General features: G+C 59.5%; 2 protein-coding genes across 3 annotated transcripts; both read right to left on the bottom strand.

Moving 5' to 3' along the window:
* Positions 1 to 2,879: 2,879 nt before the first annotated feature.
* Positions 2,880 to 4,872, bottom strand: FXYD2 (FXYD domain containing ion transport regulator 2). Its single transcript, XM_030965017.1, has 6 exons — positions 4,863 to 4,872; positions 4,139 to 4,177; positions 3,951 to 4,025; positions 3,333 to 3,369; positions 3,167 to 3,197; positions 2,880 to 3,039 (listed from the first exon to the last, which is right to left on the bottom strand). Exons 1-5 carry the CDS (start codon positions 4,870 to 4,872, stop codon positions 3,173 to 3,175), a joined length of 186 nt encoding a protein of 61 aa, XP_030820877.1. The 3' UTR covers positions 2,880 to 3,039; positions 3,167 to 3,172.
* Positions 4,873 to 6,036: 1,164 nt separating this feature from the next.
* FXYD6 (FXYD domain containing ion transport regulator 6) lies at positions 6,037 to 15,909 on the bottom strand. 2 transcript variants are annotated; one of them, XM_030965016.1, is made up of 8 exons: positions 15,822 to 15,909; positions 9,269 to 9,331; positions 9,037 to 9,078; positions 8,853 to 8,927; positions 8,692 to 8,728; positions 8,361 to 8,410; positions 8,204 to 8,247; positions 6,037 to 7,782 (listed from the first exon to the last, which is right to left on the bottom strand). In XM_030965016.1, exons 2-7 carry the CDS (start codon positions 9,324 to 9,326, stop codon positions 8,219 to 8,221), a joined length of 291 nt encoding a protein of 96 aa, XP_030820876.1. In that variant the 5' UTR covers positions 9,327 to 9,331; positions 15,822 to 15,909; the 3' UTR covers positions 6,037 to 7,782; positions 8,204 to 8,218. The 2 variants fall into 2 exon arrangements, with proteins under 2 accessions (XP_030820876.1, XP_030820875.1); XM_030965015.1 differs by having other exon boundaries at positions 9,269 to 9,328; positions 15,822 to 15,893.
* Positions 15,910 to 20,126: the final 4,217 nt, after the last annotated feature.

The raw sequence follows: 20,126 nt of genomic DNA on the forward strand, positions 1-20,126 counted from the left end.
GAGCTGAGAGGCCTCAGAAAGAAAAATGAAAACAATAATTATCTGATTGCTTGGGATTGTGGTCTGGAGATGGTTTACCAACAGTTGCATCTTCCATTGGTTCCATGTGAACTGTTTTTAATTAGTGACCAATCACCATCAGCTGTGTCGGACTCTGAGGAGTCAGGCACGAGCTTTCATTACCATTCTTGTTTGACCTTCTGATATAGCCTTTTTCTTTAATATAGTTTTAGAATATAATATAATATAATATGACATAATATGATATGATATGATATAGTGTAATATGATATAGTGTAATATGATATTGTATAATATAATATGATACAATATAGTATGATATAATGTAATGCAATATTATAATAGAATAGAATAGAATAGAATAGAATAGAATAGAATAGAATAGAATAGAATAGAATAGAATAGAATTAATATATCAGCCTTCTGAAAATGGAAATAAAATTCTCATCTCTCACCTTGTCCCAGAAACCTCACACCCCATCCCCAGCTGGGGTGTGGGGCCGTGCAGGTGCGGGCACACGTGGCTGTCCCCAAGCCGTGCAGAATAATGCCATTAATGCCATCTGGTGCCGAGACAGAGCTCCAGACACGGCTTTTCCCTCCCCTAATCCCCGGTTCTGTCTGCGGGATCCCCGGGAGGGAAGGGCAGGAGGGGAGCCCTGGGCTCAGGGCTGTGGGACCTGCTTGGGGACAGGCTCCCTTCACAGCCTGCTGCCTTCTTGCCTGCTGGGACCTTCAGCTGCTGCTTGTGGGGGACACAGCCCCACCAGCCCACCAGAGTCAGTCAGGCACGGGCAGGGCAGTTCCGGTGCGGCCAAACCCTTCAGTGCTGTTAAACAGGCACTTTGCATAGAGTCTCGGGATCGTTTAGTTTGACAAACACCCCTAAGACGGATGGAGCTTAACCATTAACCATTTTCTTCCTTGGTTGAAGGACTCCTGTTCTGCTTGAGCTGTGCAAAGCTGCAACGAGTCTTTATTAGAGGGTCACTGTCAAGTCAAAATTATATTCCAAAATAATCTCCTTACTGTGTTAAATAAGCACCTCAGATTAGACAAATTGCACGGATTTTGCCTAATAACCTTCCCCCAGCTAATCCTATTTTTCTGTCAATGTCTGACCTCCATCGAAGCCCACACGAACCCCGGAGCTGGTTTCTCCATCCCGGCTGTGCTGGGATGCTCGGGGTCACTGAGGGCAGCCCCTTGCACACCTGAACAGCCACAGCGGCTTCAGGTGAGAAACCCCTTGAACTGGGGTTTCTCATCCAAACCATTCGCTGGTCAAGCAGCCCCCAGACTGACAAATGTTCAGTAACACATAATAAGAAAGGAATGAGATGGGACTGAACAGAGAAGAAAGGCAAGGTGAAATATTATTATTAGGATTATGTACGACTACTTACTAAAAGCTCTTCAAACACTGATGTTTTCAGGAGAGGAGTCAAATGCATATATTTCTGCATTCCATTTGCTGCAAATAAGCAGCTGTCGTTTTGCTGAATTTTAGTGATTCTTGTTATTTATATGCTGCAGCTAAAATGACGTTTAAAACATATTTGGTGTCTTTGCGTTTGTGCGTTTTTCTTACTCTCTCAGTCCTTCAATATCCTAAATGGTGCAATTCAGTCTTTTACAGTTGGGGTTTCACGTTATATTCCATTCATAGTAAATGCATATCCATAAATACTGCCCCGGGCTGGGAGTGAGCTCCCCGCTGCATCCCTGCGTGACCCCCTCCTTCTCTGCGTGTTTGGGGTGCCCAGGTCCCCTTTGCCTGGGGACAGGCAGCCCTGTGCCCTGCCGTCACTAGGTGTCTGCGTCGGGCCAGCTCTGGCGCTCAGAGCGAACCTCCCTCCTCCTCCTCACTCGCCGCCCAATTGCAGGAGAGTTTTGCTCTTCTTTTTTTTTTTTTTTTTTTTTTTTTTTTTGAAAGAGGCGTTTCTGTCTGGATCCGAAGCTGAGAGAGGCCGAGAGCTCCCACAGAGCTCCGTGCTTCACCCGAGCCCCGCTCCTGACCCAGAAGGATCCCGCTCTGTGCAGCTGGGCTGGGCTGAGCTCGGCTGGACACCAGTTACCCACTGAGCTGCTCCACCTCTCCCCTTCCCAGCAGCGCGGGGAGGGATTAAAAACAGGGAAAATCCCCCCAAACGCGTGGATTTGATAAAGGCAGTCTATAAAGTGAAAGCAGAGGGAGCGTGAGTGCAAGAAAAGGGAAAAAGAGGAAACTCAGAAGGCTGAAATTCTCCGCTTGCCCTCTGCAGGTGATGCCCAACCCTTGCCGGGGAGTCAGGATTGTTCTGTGAGGAAAATGCTGTAACTCACGAGCACCCCCCTTTCTCCTCCTTTCCCTTTTCTTCTCCACCTGAGCAGGTGTCACATTCCTGCTCTGGAATGTCCCTTTGGTCACTTCGGGGCTGTCCTGGCCGTGTCCCCTGCCGGATCCTGCCCACCCCAGGGACAGCGCTGCCGTGGGAGCAGCAGGAACCAGAACTGGAGCGCTCCCAACACCTCCCCAGCTCCCAGCACACAGCCCAGCACAGCCGGGGCTGCCAGGGAGAGAATTAACCCCATCCCAGCCAGATACGAGAACACAAAGAGCCCGCAGTGCTGCCAGCTGCTGCCTGGGCATCCCAAGGGACAGGGAGGTGCCGCAGGATCCAGGACCCGCAGCCGGGAGAAGAAACATCCGGAGCAAAGCCAGGGCGGAGGCGGCTGCCCCACGCCTCGGGCTGCGGGAGCCTTTCCTGGGTCTGCAGGGCAGAAAAGGGATTGGAGCCAGGCCAGGAGAGTGGGCGATTCAAACGCCTCGGGCGCGCAGTTTAACCTCTCAGAGCTCGAACTTTATTAGCCAAGGAACTCTCGCTGCGTCTAAGAGAGGGGGAAGCACGAGGGTAATTTGCCTTCTGGCTCTGCGGGGTAATGGATCCACTGGAGCGGGGTGAGGGGTGGCCGCTGGCCGGGAGTGCTGGGCTTCAGCTGCAGCTCTGCTTCCATGGGGGCACTGCAGCTCTGGAGCTGGAGAGAGGGAGGGTGACATGGCCAGCGTGGCCCAGCCCCTCTCCTCCCGGGACAGACCCCAGAGGAGTGGTTCCTGGAGCACGAGTACCCCAGAGCATCGCTGCCCGGCACAGGGAGCTCCTACCTGCACCTACAGCTCGTCCTCGTTCCCTTGTCTGCGGAGCAAAAAGCAAAGGGGGGAGTGTTACACTGGGCAACGTGGCTGAGAGAGGGGCGAACAGGGGCTGAACCCTGGCCCTGTCAGCTGGCAGGACTGGAACAGGCAGCAGAGATGAAAACCCAATACCCACCTCCTCTTCTTCCTCCCTCCGCAGTGGAACCGCTGGCCTGGGGGCGAGAGGAGCGACTGAGGCTGAGCCCCCCCACCCCATCCCAGCCACCCTGCAGCCCTGGCACTGCCCACAGGCTCCTGCTCCAGCTGCCCCATGGTTGCAAATGCTGCTGGTTTCTATGGTTTTTCCCCTAAAATTAGCGAGTACCATCCTTGCAGCAGCTGTGACTGCGGCCACCCTGCACAGAGCGGCACAGAACACCCTGGCAGGGCCACAGTGCTGACACTTGGCACCGGGTCAGTCTGGGAGCTGCCGAGGTTTGAGGGCTCTGGGAACGCTGGCTCCCCTCTCTGGAAATGTCAGAGTTTTCTCTGCTATTTTTAATGAGTGACCTTCCCTCTGAAGCCCGGGCGCTGGCAGGGAAACACAAAATATTTACGTGGTCTCCCTCCCAACTCGCCCTGTGCTGGGAGCGTGCCTGGATGGAAAGTTCCCAGGCAGCCCCAGGGGCAAGCTGTGCCCACCCCTGCTGCTGTGGGGCAGGGTGGGTGACCCCCAGCCCCCTCCCGACCAGAGGAGGGTCTGAGTGGAGCACAGAGCAGAGCCCAGGGGTGTCCGACCCACCCAGGCACTTACTGAGGATGATGAGGAGCCCGATGACAAAAGCCACGACGGCGAAGATCAGCCCCCCGTTGCGGATGGTGTCATAGTCTGGGCAGGAGCACGGCCAGGAGGTGTCAGGCCAGCCCGAGCCTCTCCCAGAGCCCACGGCAGAGCGGCAGGGGCTGCCCGTCCCCCTGCCCGAGCCCCGGGCACGCACTCACCGTAGCTGAACCTGTCCTGGCCCTGCTCAGGCACTTGCTCTGAAAAGAGGAGAAACTCCAGTGAGAGCCACGTCCTCACAGTGTGGAGGTGGGAGAGAGCAGCACCGAGGGCTGCAAGTGGCCGTGCTGTGACCTCCTTGGCACGCAGCTGAGCCAGGAAAATCATGGGTCTCATCCCGGGAGCTTTAACGTCCTGGGCAAATTCACGGGATGCACTGCAGGCTGCACTTGGAGGATGCTGGACAAATTGCAGGATCCTGGGCAAATTCACGGCATGCACTGCAGGCTGCGCTTGCAGGATGCTCGGGAGCTCCAGGTGCAGCTGCAGGCAGGACCCAGTGCCCCCTCGGGAAGTGCCACTGCCTGCAGGACTCCAAAACGGCTCTGTCCCCTCAGAGCTCAGACTGAACAACCCCTGGGGCTCACACCTCGCACCAGAGGCACCCCAACAACCCCCCTCGGTGTCACCGAGCTCGTCACCGTGTCACCACTCCAGCCACCTTACCTGACAGCTCAGCCCTCTGCCGGGAGCAGCTGGAAGGAGAAATCACCCCCAGGAGAAGCCGAACACCGGCTGGCACCGATGTGCCAGGGGGCTGTGGAGCTCTGAGGATCCAACCCCGCGTGTGCCCACCCCAAATCCTCACCGAGAGCTTCCCCCGCGGTGGGAGGGCCGGGCGCTGCTGCTGCAGGGAGGTGTCCCCGTGGAGGTGGCTGTCCTTACCGTCACCCATGGCCTCGGCGTGTCGTCGCTCCGGCGGGCGCCTCGCTCTGCGAGTGGGCACCCACGGGAACGCGCATTAATTGGGAGACAAACCTCATTAAACATTAATGGCCTCGGTGTAATGTTTATCGCAGTCACGAGGGGAGGCACAGGGCTCCCGCCCGCCTTTGGGGAAGAGGGAGGGGAGGGAAGGGCAGGGGCAGCACCCACCGTGCCAACCGTGGGGAGGGCTGGGCACCCCGAGCTGCGTGTCCTTGTCCCTGCCCTGCCTCCCGTTCCCATTGTCCGCCCTGCTGGGCTTCGCCTCCTGCCGCGGTGCCCGGCCGAGGGATGGGCTCCACACAGGCTGCGACTGCCTTTTGCTGGAGAGGAGCGGGCAGCACGGCCCGTCCTGCCAGCCTGGCACCGAGGGTGTCCCCCCTCGGCCGGGCCAGCCCCTCCGTGCCGGCTCCGAGCCCTCCCGGGCCCGGCAGCACGGCGATGGCCGTGGCGCATCCCTGCGGGCGGTGGGCACCAGGATGCCGAGCCCCTCCCCGGGCGGTGCCAGCCCCGGGCCCGGCGTGGCCAGCTGCCAGCGGGGCTGTACAATCCAGTTTGCTCTAATCTCGCCATCAGCGAGCGGGAGTCACGCGCGCGAGCCGATTAACCCGGCCGGGCTGGGGTGGCCGGGGGGAAGCCGGCCCCGAGGGACGCTCCCCTCGGCAGGGCTGGCAGAGCCCCGGAGCCCCCGGCAGCCCGACCCCGGTGCCACGGGGCGCTGCCAAGCCCCAGGAGGGCGCTGCCCCAGGTGGGGCCGTCACAGCGGCTCCGCTGTCAGCGCTGTCACCGCGCCCTGGCAGCGCTCAGCATCCGCCGGAGCGGCGCGCCAGCAGCGCGACACAGCGGCTCCCGAAAATCCGAGGGACAAAAGTGTCCGTAGGAGCGCCCTCAGAACCGGACACAGCGGTTCCCAAAAAACCGAGGGACAAAAGTGCCCGCGGCCGCGCCCCCGCGCTCCCTTCCCACGGGCTCCGGCTCTGGCTGAGCTGCAGAGGGAGCAGGAGGAGGCTCGGCCGGCACAAAGCCCGGCTGTGCTGCCCGGGGCGCTGCCCCCGCTCCCCTGACCCTGGGACGGCGTGGGAAGCTGCCAGGCTGCCCTGGGAACGCCACGGCCCGCGAGACAAGGCAGGCAGGCACCGATAGAAACGACATTTTATTCCTTTCCCCTTAGGTCACAGCACAGAGCACACCAGCCCCCCAGCACAGCAGCACACTCGCCTATTTAAAAGGAGACACAATAGCTCAGTTTATTTTACAACAGTCAGGGTTTGGCCATTTTACACACCACAGGGAGCTCTTTGTTTCGTGGTAACACCGACGGCACACTAGGGACAGCACCGGGACACACACCGTGACACTCGGGGGCCGGGCCGGGGTCTGCCCTGCCCGGGAGCCCTCTGCAACAGCCAGGACAGAGGGAAGGGACACAACACGAGAGACACGGCCCCTCTGCCTGGCACGGACGGGACAGAGCTTCCCGGTGCCACCCAGTGATGCTGAGCATGCAGGGACACGGAGCACGCTGGAGGCAGGGCCACCACAGTGGGATGGACACAGCAGAAACTCCTCTCAAAACCATCCTGGGGGACAGGACCCCCTTCCTGGAGTGGGCATGGCACCCTGAGGGGTTTCAGTGAAGCCCTGGGCACCCCCCACTGCTGCCTCACCCAAGCTGGCAGTCCCCAGCCCCAGCCGAGGTTTTACCTGCCCGTGGATGAGGGGAAGAGCCAAAAATCACAGGTTTGCCTCTGACCCATGAGAGGACACAGGGTGACAATGACCTCTGGGCTCAGCACGTTGTCACAGTGCAAGCTCAGGCGTGCAAAAGCCCCAAGGATCACCCAGTGCCACTCGCTGCTGCTCCATGGGGAGAGGGCACAGCTGGCACAGGGGGTGACACAGAACCACCATGGGACAACACACAGCACTGAGACGGGTGGCACAGGGGGTGACAAGGTGCCAGCAGGGGCAGGGAGCACCAGGAGGAGATGCCACTGCCCCTTCTGTGCCAGAGACAAGCACAGAGAGGATCTCTGGTTCCCTTTAGCCCTCAGACTGTGCCACCCACCCAGCTGTGGCTCACGGGCAGGAGCTGGTTTGCGCTGGTCAGTGAGGTCACTGCAGTGCTGCTGCCCTCAGCCACAGCGTCACCGTGCTGGGGACCTCACGGGCTCCTCTGCCACCACAGCCTTGCCTCACACTTAAAGCAGCGTGCACAGGTCTGCCCAGGGACAGAAACAGCTCCTTGGCAGGGAGTGCCCAGCAGGAGAGGCAGGAGAGCTCCCTTCAGCCCTGAATCCAGCACCCCAGCGACCCCAGCGAGGAGGGCTGAGCCATGGGATGTCCCTGCCTGGCTCATTCCCACCATGGCTGTTTTTAGGCTGGGGCATGCAGGGGGTTATTGCTGAAATGGGGCCCTGAAATGGCTGGGCAGGTCCCCAGGGCACTGCGGGTCCCCAAGCCCTGCCCAAAGCCAGGGGGGCTGTGCTGCTGGCCCTGGGCATGGAATGGGGGTCCCTGACCCACGGCCCACACTCCCTGTCCCCAGGCACCCCAAAGGGCAGCGACCTGCCAGTCCTACAGAGCCCGAACCACACGCACAGCACGAGAAGGGTGAGGAGAAAGTCACGATTACAACACCAGCAACAACTAGCCCTAGAGGTAAGGATCATCTCACAGCGACGTGTCACACCACGGGAGGCAGAGAGGACGGTGAGCAGAGTTTAGTGGGGTTAGGGACAGAGAACCGGTGCTGGAGCACAGAGAGGGACACGGACACGGCAGCCCCACGGCTCCTGAGAGGTTCCTGCTGCTGGGATTTCAGTCTCCTCACAGGCCACGGGCATCTGCGCTCTGGGTGTCCCTCCTGGGGTCTCTGGCTCTGCGTGGGGAGCAGAGCAGGGGTCAGGCTCTCCCCACACTGCTGCCAGCACAGCTCCAGCCTCCCCCCTGTCCCCAGCAGGGCACAGCCAGGAGCTCGGGGAGCTCAGAGTGAGGAGTTCACACCCAGCTTTCTCAACACCCTAAAGCCAAAACCACTCGGGGGTGGAGGAGCAGCAGAAAAGGAAGTGTAACACAAGGGAAAATCCGGACAGATGCTTCCTGTTCCTGCTGGGCTGCCTGTGGACACTCAGGCCCTCACCAGCACTGAGTTTCCCTGCTGTGGACCCCACCAGGGCTCGTCCCCATCCCATCCCAGGGATGCAGAGCTGCCCAGTCCCACTGGTCTGCTCAGAGCCCCTCAGTCACCCCCAGCTGTCCCTCCCACCCTGATTCCCCCACCCAGCCTGGCCTGGACTCACAGCATTGGCTCCTGCTCAGTTCTCTGCCTTCTGTGCCGCCGTTGCTGCAAAGGGAAGAGCAGAGGGGTTTGTGGTGCCTGCCCAGCAGGGAGGGGGCTGTGGCAGGGGGAGGTGGCACAGTGACCCCAGCACTGTGACCCCAGCACTGCGACCTTACCGTTCGAGGTGATCAGGTTCTCTGCCTGAGCCTCCTCGTCCCCTGGAGCCCTGCAAGGAGAGGAGCACGGTGAGGGCAGAGCTGGGATCTGAGCCCATCAGGGCTGGGATCTGAGCCCATCAGGGCTGGGATCTGAGCCCCATCAGGGCTGGGATCTGAGCCCATCAGGGGCTGGGGTGGCCAGGAAGGGGCATGGGGAGCAGGCAGAGCTGCTCCTCCAGTTTGGGCACCCCAAAGGGACACCCAGGGAGTGCAGCCCCTCTGCCAGCTGTGAGAGGGAGCCCAGGAGATCCAGAGGGGCTTTCCAAGGGAGGTGCTCCCCAGCACTCACCTGGGCTTCTGCTTGAAACTGCACCTGCACCTCCTGCCTGCAAGGGGAGAGAAGCAACATCAGTGTGGCCCAAGGGGGAATGGGACGAGGCCTTTCCCACCACGGGAACAGCCCCTGCAGCCCGACCTGCCAGCCCAGCACCCACCACATCCCCGACTCACTGAGGATGAGGAGAATGCCCACGGTGAACAGGACCACGGCGAACACCAGCCCCCCGATCCTCAGGCTCTGGTAATCTGGGGGGGGACACACAGGGCTCGTTCCTGCTGGCTCTAGGGAGGGGACAGCTCTCTGCTGCCCATGGCACACCCAGGGCCACCCCCACGCCCAGCCGTGCTCACTCACCATAGTTAAAGGGATCCTCCTCCTCCTTCTCCTGCGTGGCCACTGGAAATGAGCAAAGGGGGCGAGGTGAGTGAGCCCCTGGCTGAGCCCTGGCAGCTCCCCACAAACTCTGGGGCTCTCATGGCTGCTGCCCCACACCCCCTCCAGCCCCCTTGGGTCCGTGTGGAGGCTGTTCCAGGGGTTCCCCAGCCCGTTCCTGAGGTGTGTGGGGCAGCACAGGTAGGGCACGTACCGTCTGCCAGGGCTGCGGGCACCAGCAGGGAGCACAGGAAGATGAGCACGGCCTCCATGGCTGCTGGGAGAGAGGGGAGAGAGGCTGTCAGCACCAGATACCTCAGGAGGGCACTGGGACGAGGCCAGGGAGCACGGGGAGCTGCAGACAGCCCGTGGCTGGCTGTGTGGGCAGGCAGGGCCAGCCCATGCCCTGGGGAGAGCCAGGCTGGTCCTAGGAACCACCCAGGGCACGCAGTGCCATCGCTGTGCCCAGCCCAGCAGTTCAGAGGCAGGAAGGGAAGGGGTTCAGCAGCCAGACAGATTTATTTTGGATGCATTTTCGACCGTCTCCACTTGGCATAAACCTCAGGGCAGTCTCAAGTTTGCTCTGCAGGCAATGGGGCCAACAGCCCAACAATCCCACCCTGGGCATCCCTGGCAGTGCTGTCCAAATGCTCCTGGAGCTCTGGCAGCCTTTGTGCCCATTCCCTGGGGAGCCTGGGCAGTGCCAGCACCCTCTGGAGGAAGAACCTTTTCCTAATACTCAACCTGAACCTCCATAGAGACAAAAATAATAAAAAAAAAGAGGCTGGATTTACAGTTACCCTAGTTTGCTAAAACACTCAAGCCTAAATCCTGCTGTCTTTGGGAGAAGCTGGCATCACTTAACCAGTTTGCTGAATATTTCCAGCCTCTAAACTGGGACAGGCTCTATTCACACTTGGGATTATTATTTTTTTTAATGTGGTTTTCGTTTCAATTAAAAACTTTCTCGAGAACATTTAAGAGACACCACGGAAGAAGAGGCAAGAAGAACAATTCTAGTTTGCTCTTCCTACATTTGCTCTTAAAACTTCATTGGTTTTGAGCATCCCAGGGCTCCCCTCGGCACGGCCCCGGCCATCAGCCCCCGACCCGGCCCCTGGTGATGATCTGTCCCAATTAGCAGAGCAATTACAGTCCCGCAATGAGGCCAGTGGCCCTGGTGGGACTGAGCTCAAAGACACGCTCGCCCTCCGGGCTCCCTGCAGCAGCAAGGAGAGGCCAGAAATAATCTCGGCCTCTCCTCCTGTCCCTGTCCCTTCACCGGGGACACCCGGCCGGAGCTCGGACCGTTCCCCCCGGCTCTGAGGACGCTGTGGCCGGGCTGTGACGCTCCGTGCCAGCTCGGGCAGGGGGACACGTCCCCAGTGTCCCCAGCTGCACTTGGGATGGGCACCTTCGCTGCTGGGACGGGCCGGGCAGCGCTGCTCTGCCCAGGGAGGGCGTCGCTACCCACAGCCGGCTGCAGCATCCCTCCTGCAGCCCCCAGGGGACAGCCAGGGGACAGGGGGAGCTGCTCCCCGTCCCGCACTGCACACCCGGTTTTCCGCGGGGGCACAGCTGGCAGGAGAGGGCTGGGCTGATGCAGCCGCTCGGAGCGGGGTGGGTGGTGCCAGGCCGGCCGCTGCCTCAGTGTCCCCGCGGCTCCGCGGGGCTCTGCCTGCGGGGTCAGCGGTGCCAGGCGCTCACCCCGTGCCCCGGCGCCGGGCTGGGTGCCCATACATGGTCTGGGGCACGGATAGGGCTGGCTGCTGGCTCGGGAGGTTATCGGGAGCGCCGAGTGCTGCGGAGCGGTTGCAGCTGCCGCGCTGGATTAGTGCCGATAAGGAAGGGGCCCTGGACACGGCAGGAATGCAGCTCGCTGACGAGGCACAGTGCCGCTCTTCAGCAGCCCCTGCGGAGCCTGACCTGATTCCGCGGCAACCTCCAGCCCAGCCCGGCCGGCCCCGCTGGGGTCCCCCAGACCCTTCCACGGCCCCTTCCCGCAGTTTGTGCTCCACACTCCCGGGACTGGCACGGAGCAGGCTGGCAGTGCCCACCAGAGCCGGCCCCAGCAGCTCCCAGCGCACCCACAGAGGTGGGAGCCGCACCGACCCTCCCAGATCCCGCCTTGCTCATCACAACCAGCGGCATCCCAGGGTAGCTCCCGTCCCTCCCTCCCTCCCTCCCTCCCTCCCTCCCTCCCACGCTTTGCATTCCTAAGGCGAAGTGTTTATCCGAACACTGGAGGGTTTCATCCCCCTCTGCTGCAGCTGCCGGGCCATTGTGAGCGCGGGGCAGACAAACCCCCTCGCTTGCTGAGATGCAGATTTCGGGGTAATTAGCAGCCCTTAGAAACACACACAAAGAGCCCACAGCTGGTGACACAGTCACTGCGAGCTGCACATGCCCCTTCTCTCGCGTTGGAAGCTGCAAAATCAGTCACTTTACCCCCGTGAGGGCTCTGTGTGTGCACAAGGGCTGTGACCCAGCTCTCGTGCTGTGATCGATATTAATTGGCTCCCATATTTCTCAAACAAATCATTAATCAGATTTTCAGATTTTTACTGTTTTGCTGCTGTTTGCCTGCTGCTGGCGCATTCCCTGAAGAACACACTCGGGGAATTTTGTGTTATTTCCTGCCCTGAGCCCCTCCACGTGGCACTGGGCCCTGCCCAGCCACACACACCCCACCCCAAACCCTTTGCTCAGCGTTTGGCTCCCCGCACGCAGCGCGGCGGAGTTCGCTGCCGGGCCGAGCCAAGCACGCAGCACACATATGCTCTTTGTTTTTCCATCTCAGTTCCTAGAATTCACACACTTGCTTGCGCTCAGCCTTATCTCTGCACGAGTGAGCCGCCAGGGTTGGCAGCGCCCCTGCTCCGAAGGCAAACACGGCGCCGCGCAGCGCAAACCAGCCCAGCTCTCCTCCAAGGGAGCATATGCCTTGCAAAGAGCCACAGGTTTTTTGGGTTGCTCCAAGCTGGCCCACCCACCTCTTCCTGAAGCTGAAATAAAGTGAGAAGAGCGAGCACTGCCGAGGGTTTGCCGCTCTCCCCGCTCCTGCCTTGCCTCATGCTGACTCCAGCTGTGCCTTGGCACAGGAGAGGAGAGGAAAACAGCAGCTGCCACGTCCCACAGCCCAGATCTTTCCTCGTTTTCTCCCCATTGGCGACACAAAGTTTGGAGTCAGCACGGGCAGTGGCAATGCCTGTGACTCAACCAACACAAGGGGGTTTCCTGTTAAAACTGTGAGATCCGGTGAAACGCGGAGAAAGGCCGACAGCAGCGTCCAGAACTCGCCTTCCCTCTCACCCCAGCTCAGCCTGCTGCTTTTTGAGGGACACCAGGTATCTTCCCACCATCCCTACCCCCATAGATGAGCTGGTGGCAGGAGGAGGCAGCAGGAATTTGTGAGGCTCAGGGGCAGGAAGCAGCCACAGAGCGAGGAAGTACACGGAGTTTGCTGTTCTCTGGGAGGGTGTGGATGAGAGTGGGTTGGGGTGTCACAGACATATTTCAGAAAAATCCTTTCCTTAGGATTTTTTCTCCTGAGAAGCTGAGAGGCCTCAGGAACAAAATCTAAACAATGGTTATCTGCTGCTCTGGAATTCAACAGGTGGATCTGTGATTGGTGTCATGTGGTTGTTTCTAATCAATGGCCAGTCACAGTCCAGCTGTCTGGACTGTCTCAGTCAGTCATAAGCCTTTGTTATCATTCCTTCTTTTTCTATTCTTAGCTAGCCTTCTGATGAAATCCTTTTTAAAATTATTTTAGTATAGTTTTAATATAATATATATTATAAAATAATAAATCAAGCCTTCTGAAACATGGAGTCAACATTCTCGTTTCTTCCCCCATCCTGGGACCCCTGTGAACACGGTCACATTGGGGGATTAACCCAGTGCTGCCAGAGGCAGGACCTGCCCCACAGTGAGGGTCAGTTCTCCCTGCCCAGCACAGCCAGCAGTGACACCAACAAGGCTGGATGACAGGGCCGGGTGACAGGGCACGGTGACACCCTGGCACCAGGAGCAGGGAGCCGCCCGCACCCACGCGAGCTGCCCGATGATTCACAGCCCTGCCACACGCACAGCCACCGCTCCCTCCATGCAGAGCACAGCCACGGCTCCTCCTCAGCCTCTTCCTCCTGCAGGATCCCTCCTTGCCCGTTCCCACTGGCTTGGCGGGTGTGCGTGCACGGAGCCCGGGCCAGGAGAGGAGCAGCAAATCCGGGCAGACAGACCCAGTGTCTCCTGCCTGGCTCAGCTCTCTGCAGAGCAGCAAATCCTGCCAGAGCGAGGCAGGTGAATTTGTAACGCCATTGGATCTCCAATCCCCTTTTCCTTTTCATTGTTTTGCATGGCTCTGCCCTGTCAAGTCTCAGCCATCACAGCACAGCCTCCGCCTTCCGTCAGGAGTCCTCAGGGCATCTCCCGAAGATCAGAGCCAGTTAAAATCTCTGGTTTCTGTGCAGAGCCCCCCAGACCGTGACAGCAGCGCTCCGTTGCCCGGGGCGTTTAAGAGCGTGCATGTGTGAATGGACATTTCCAGCTCTGCATAGATGGGCTCTTCTGCCATTTCACGTCAGCATCAATCTGCCTATTAACGTGCCTGTTGTTGTGCCTCGTGCTGCTAAATGAGAGAGGAGAGGAGATTTCCAGCCCTCGCCATTCTGTTGCAGATGGCCCTTCCCAAACCCAGTGCTGATTCAGAGGCTGCCTGGCTGGGAGACACGCTTTACTGCAGTCTGATTGTCTCTTCTGCTGGTTTGGGGTGTCTCTGAGCACCCCATCCCTCACCTGTACCCCAGAACTCCACTTGCCTCCTGCAGGGCTTCTTCCAGCCTCATGGAACTGGCCCTAAACCATTGAGGATCCTCAGCCAAGGCTGCCTGGCCATGTGGGGCTCAGCAGAGTCCCCAGCCCCCCAGTGACACCCCAATGAGGCAGCGAGGCCAATCCTTCACTGGGGCAAACCTCCAGTGCAAACCCTGCTGAGCTTAAGGCTGCCTGGCCAGGGAACCCAGCAGGTACAAAACATCACCTCCCACAGGAGTCTGCTGCTCCTGATCCCTCCTTATTTGATTAACAGATAACCAAGGGCTGTAAACCTGACCGTGCAGCTGCCTGGACCCACCACACCCTCGTTTGGCCACGCACCAGCTGAATGAACCTGGCTCTGCATGGGCATCAGCCATGAGAATCCCACAGGTGAGACAAAGAGGGGTTCCCTGGAGGGTCCTGTTGATGAGAGTGCCCCAGACCATCAGAACACCCTGGCAGAGCAGCAAGGAGCTGTCTGAGACTCCTGAGTGTGCTGGGTACCACAGCAGGGCCACGCTCTGCAGCACATCAGAGCAGACATTTTCTCCCTTCTCTCCTCTGCTGTCACCACTGAGAGCACAAGGCAGGCAGCAGTGCCCACCAACGCTGCCCCAGCACAGAGTGATGGGCAGGTGGCACAGACCCTGGCTGGCACAGCACAGGACAGCTCCATGCTGCCAGTGCCAGCGGTGCCCTCTCCATGCTCGGGGACACAACAGCTGCAGAGCTCAGCAGCCTCGTTACACCTTGCAAACACACAAACAGCCTGAAAGGCAAACACGGGGGAGCAGCTGGACACAGAGCTGCTGGTTTGCTGTGCCAGGGAGTGCTCTCCACACCCTGCACAGCTGTGGCTCCCCACCACGTTCTACCTGAACGGGCACGTCGAGACAAAGCAGATAAAATTTCCAGGTGAGTGTGAGCCATGAGGCTGATGGGAGGAGGGTGCAGGCAGACTCACACCTTGCAGGCACAGGATATCCTCCAGCAGGTTCCACAGGTGGCCTGGCTTGGCAGCCATGGCACTCCATGCTGGCAGCTCTCCACTTCACTCCTGGGAGCCGCGGTCCAGTTGTGCAGGGATTCTCCGTGTTTTTGTTTCAAACTGGGAGCAAAACCACCCAGCGGGACTGAAAATCCCAGCGGGACCCACCAGCGTCTCGGAGCGCTGCGGGCTTGCCAAAATGGGTGCTCCATTCCAATCCACACACGGCTTTCCCCGAGAGGAGAGGCTGCTCCTTCACGCTGCTTATTCACATCCACACAAACCACCTGTCACTTTCCCTCCCACAGAAATATCCCTGCAAGATCCAAGTTCCACCACATGGACTCCAAAATCCGTTTCTTTGGAAGCATTAATTACACACCCTGAGAGACACGCTGCTCTTCCCTCCCTCCCTCCCTCCGCCTTCCCGGGCTGAGCGCTCGGCTGTTTACGCGCGGTGTTACTACAACACGGAACAACGGGAGCCAGAGCGCTGCCAAGGGCTGCGAGAGCGGGATCCCCCGGCTCCCCCCGGCTCCCCGGGATCCCCCCGCTCCCCGGGATCTCCCCGGGATCCCCCGGTTCCCCCCAGCCCTGCGCAGCACCGCCCGTGCCCGGCTCTCCCCTCGGTGGTCTCGGGCGGGGTCGGCCGGGGCATCCCCTCCCCAGCACGGGGGGCTGGTAACCAGGCAACGGTGGGATGAGGGAAAGCGCGGTACCCGGCGTTGCCATGGCAGCCGCCGGGGCCGGGATGCGGGCGGCGAGGGGCGCTGCCCCGGGGCAGCGGGGCGGGGTCGCTGGGAGCGGGCTGGGGCTCGGTGCCGCACGCCGCTACCGGGGCTCGCACCCCGGAGCGGGCACCCCGAGCGGCGCTGCCGGGCGCACCCCGAGCGCCCCGTTCCCTCCCTCCCTTCCTTCCTCCCCAGCGCCCCTGAGACCCCTGGGCGGCCGGACCCACCTGAGCAGGCCGGGCCGAGCCGGGCTGGCCCCGCGGCTCCGGGCGGTGCCGGGGGAGCGGAGCGGAGCGCGGAGCGGGCGGGGCTGCCGCACAAAGGGGAGCGGGCGGGCGGGGCGGGGGCGGCGCCTGCGGGGCGGGGGGCGCGGGCAGCGGCGGGGGCGCGGCCAGCACGGCCCGGCCCCCGGCGGCTCCCAGATCCCCCCAGAGGAAGGCACGGGGATGCTCAGGGGGAGGGAGCGCCTCTGCTCCGGACGCTGCTGGGGTGTCCAGCCTGGAGAAGAGACGCTCCAGGGAGAGCTCAGAGCCCCTTCAGCGCCTAAAGGGGCTCCAGGAGAGCTGGAGAGGGACTTCGGACAAGAAACGGATTGGGGAGACGGAGGGAATGGCTTCCACTGCCAGAGGCCAGGGTTAAATGGGATATGGGGAAGAAATTCTTCTGTATGTGGGCGGTGAGGCTCTGGCACAGGGTGCCCAGAGGAGCTGTGGCTGCCCCGTCCCTGGAAGTGTCCAAGGCCAGGCTGGATGGGGCTTGGAGCAAGCTGGGAGAGTGGAAAGTGTGTCAGGGATTTGGAACTTGATGGCCTTGAAGATCCCTTCCAACCCGAAGCATTCAGTGGTTCTACAGCAGCCAGGGTGCCTGCAGGGTGCAGGTGTGGAGGGAAACGCTCACCTGGCTGTGAAACCTCCCTTCCCACAGCCCAGCAGGCCTGCACTGTGCCCTGAGCTGTACTCCTGGAACAGCCTGGCAGCTCAGAAAACACACACAGATCAACTGCAAACACGGCACAGAGCCCCTGCTGTCCTGCTGCCTCCTGAGAGCTGGGGAAGGGCTGCCAGGCTGCCTGGGCAGGGGCTCAGCTCACACGGCTTCAGCCACGTCACCCAGCCAATCTCAGGTCAGGGTGGGCAGCAGAGCCACTTCCAGCCTGGCCTGGCTCAGTTTCAGGCACAGCCAGGACCTGGTGCCTGCCCTGCCTGCCCTGCCTCCAGCAGCATCTGGCAGAAAACCAGACCTGGAGTGGCCCAGGGCAGGTCAGGAACCAGGGCACGCTTCAGCCAGCCAGGACACAACGCTGTGTGACAGAAGGGCTGGCCAAAAAGCCCCGTGCAGAGCTCTGGAAGCCCTGACACAGAGCGTTGTGGCAGGCCCCAGCTCTTCCCATCACACAGCCAGGCACGTTGGCAGCAGCAGGATGGGCAGGAGATCCTGGTTCAGTCAGAGGGAACAGGGTGCTGAGGGCACTGCCAGGCAGGAGCTGAGAGCTGTGGGCACCATCCCGTCCCAGGCACACCCCTGTCTGCCTGGAGAGCCATTTCTGCTTGGAAAAACACCCCAGCAATGGTGTCAGCACCGAGCTGGCTCATCCCTGCTCACTCCAACGCAGCTGAGATAGAGATCAGGCAGTGACGGCACTGCTCCACAGCCACCTCCCTGCTTCCAGTAAAACACAAAGAGAAAATAAACCAGCACTGGCATTTCAAGGCAATTATTCAAAGGGTCAGGCGATACAGACCAACACTGAGGAGCTGGAAAGCATCAAGTCCCTCTAATGCATAAGGATAACAGGATAAGGCTGTCAGTTACCCTGCAGAGAGGGAGGCAGGGATCAAACCATTATAATCAAGTTTTGGCCTTCTCTGACCTTATCTGCCTCTCAGCTGTCATTATCCACAGCACACAGTAAAACATGCAGGTGTGACCATGCCCTGGGGGCTGCAGTGAGCACGGTGGGACCCTGCAGAGCCCTGAGCACAGACATCCCATGGAGCAGCAGCCAGGACACAGCTGGGTGTTGCTGGATGTGCTCCGTGCTCTCCCTCCCTTGGTTCTTTATTTACAAATTCCCAAGGAGCTGCCCAAAGTGAGTAGAACCAAAAAGAAATCAGCAGCAATTGTTTTTTTTTTCCTGCACGAACTCAGTTAAAATAGAGATCCCAGGGTGAATGTGGGGAGGGGAGAGGAAAGGCAGCTCCAGCAGTCGCTCGTGGTGAACGTCTGCTCCCCAGAGCTGGGCTGCTGGGGAGGCTGTACCGAGCTCCAGCTTCTCCTCTGGAGAAACTGGGCCAAAAGTAATGCAGAGGCCAGGCAGGAGATGCTGATTTATGTCGCCAAGGGGGCTGGGCTGGCTGCTCAGCTGTCTGAGAGAGCAGGAGCACAGCCACCAGCTCCAGCGGGGCAGGGTGTCATCCCAGCCTGTGTCCTGTCCCTTACCCTGGAGCAGGCATCCCCTCCCCGCGGGCCTGGGGCAGGGATGGAGCCACTGCTCTCCAGAACTTTCCTCTCCCATTTTAGGGTCTCTCCCTGTAATGCCAAGCCTGGGAATTGCCTGTTCAGAGGCAGTGCAGCCCTGAGTCCCATCAGGGAGTCGGGAGAGCGGAGCAGTGACAAAGCTGTGTGCAGCCATAAGGCTGTGTTCACCCCAATAACTTAATTTTCCGTCAGGCCCGCCATTCCGGTGTGTTCACCCGCAGGGACTAGCAATTTTCCCTGGTCCCTGCAGGGCAGGCCTCCTGGTGCCCTGTCCTGCAGGTGCCGCTGGATTCCTGGTGCCCTGGAGCCAGGGGACTGAGCATTCCTGGTGCCCTGGATCCCTGCAGGAGCAGGGGCTGAGCATTCCTGGTGCCCTGGATCCCTGCGGGAGCAGGGACTGAGCATTCCTGGTGCCCTGGATCCCTGCAGGAGCAGGGGCTGAGCATTCCTGGTGCCTGGTCTGCAGGAGCAGGTGAGCATTCCTGGTGCTCCCTGAAGACTGGCTGATTCCTGGGCCTGGTCCAGCAGGCTGAAACACACAACACTCCACCCGTGCCAAGTGATGATGTTACTGACCAGGGAAAGGAACCAATCCCCAACTAGAGGAAAAGCATTTTTGCAGGGAAACATCATCGCTGAAAGCCTGTAAACAAATGTGTTTTGACACAGCAGAACAAAGAGCTATAAAAGGAGAGATTGGGGAAACCACGGCTAATGGGCAGTAATTCACGTGGTGCCTGCCAGGCTGTATTTTTGTAATTTCTGTCCCTTTGGGATGCTAGCCCACGATTTCCAGAGCTCAGAGGAGCTTGGGAACATATGTGGGGTGATGTTCAGCACCCCTTGACTCGGGAGATGCTCTGGAGGAGGACACTGAGCAAGCAAAGGGCTTTGCAAGAGCCACAGGTGATGGCCTGTGCTGTCCCTCGGGGCTGGGCTGGCACCCAGCACAGCTCTGCTCCCCCAGGAGTGGAGGCAGAGCGGTGTCCAAGGTGTCTGCTCCATCTGCACAGCCTTTGGGAGCAGCACCACAGCCGTGGCCAGGCTGCACGGGAAATAATCACTCCTAATCTGCTTAGAAAACTTCATCCCTTGGGAAAGCACAGCATACCTGCCTGTGGGCCTGGGGGACACACTGCTGGATGGCAGGCTGAGAATGAATAAATTAAATTGGTATTAGGGGCTGAAAGCGTTTCTCTGCTGTGAGGGACTTCCAGAAGAGCAACAACCCCTGAGGAGGAGAAACCCACAGCAGAGGAGAAGGTCCCACACGTGCTGCAATGTTACATTACTGGTCCCAGGAACACAGCGCCAGCAAGATCAGCTCTTACTGGGTTCCAGTTTTTGGGGTATTCCTTCTCAAAAGATCAATTTCTCCACTAATGAACCACCAGGAGCTGCTGCTCCTCTCTGCCTTATCCACAGAAACCCCCAGACCGCTCTGGACAAACCTGGGCTGGGTCTGCACCTTAAGGCCCACTGAATTTCCACTTTAACCAGACTCGGGAAGCCAGGGGCCCATCTCTAACTCAGGATCAGCTGCTTCTGTTTATGGAAAATTCTGCTGCCCTGCATGCTGAGGGCAGGCACTGCAGCATGTGCAGGCTCGGTGTGGGGGGAGCAGAGCCCCCCAGGCCGGGCTGGAGCCCAGCAGGGCTGTCACAGATATCTTCTATGGAAAATCCTTTCCTTAGGAGTTTTCCTCCTGAGAAGCTGAGAGGCCTCAGGAACAAAATGCAAACAATGGTTATCTGCTGCTGTGGAATGCAACAGGTGCATCTGTGATTGGTCTCATGTGGTTGTTTCTAATCAATGACCAGTCACAATCCGGCTGTCCGGACTGTCTCAGTCAGTCACAAGCCTTTGTTATCATTCCTTCTTTTTCTATTCTTAGCTAGCCTTCTGATGAAATCCTTTCTGCTGTTCTTTTAGTACAGTTTTAATATAATATATATCATAAAATAATAAATCAAGCCTTCTGAAACATGGAGTGAGATCCTCATCTCTTCCCTCATCCTCAGACCCCTGTGAATGCGGTCACACAGGGCTGCCCA

Source organism: Camarhynchus parvulus, chromosome 24 (genome assembly GCF_901933205.1).
Source record: "Camarhynchus parvulus chromosome 24, STF_HiC, whole genome shotgun sequence".
NCBI classification, from domain to species: domain Eukaryota; kingdom Metazoa; phylum Chordata; class Aves; order Passeriformes; family Thraupidae; genus Camarhynchus; species Camarhynchus parvulus.

Bases quoted from the DNA above. Each gene is read 5' to 3' on its own strand.
- FXYD2 (XM_030965017.1), bottom strand. The intron at 3,370-3,950 runs GTAAGTGCCTGG...TCTCGCCCCCAG, and splicing joins CGGGCTCCTCATCATCCTCA to GCCAGCGGTTCCACTGCGGA. The intron at 3,198-3,332 runs GTGGGTATTGGG...TTTGCTCCGCAG, and splicing joins GGAGGGAGGAAGAAGAGGAG to ACAAGGGAACGAGGACGAGC.
- FXYD6 (XM_030965016.1), bottom strand. From the start codon at position 9,326: ATGGAGGCCGTGCTCATCTTCCTGTGCTCCCTGCTGGTGCCCGCAGCC. The intron at 9,079-9,268 runs GTACGTGCCCTA...GCTCATTTCCAG, and splicing joins GCCCGCAGCCCTGGCAGACG to TGGCCACGCAGGAGAAGGAG. The intron at 8,411-8,691 runs GTGAGTGCTGGG...CTCTCCTTGCAG, and splicing joins AGTTTCAAGCAGAAGCCCAG to GGCTCCAGGGGACGAGGAGG.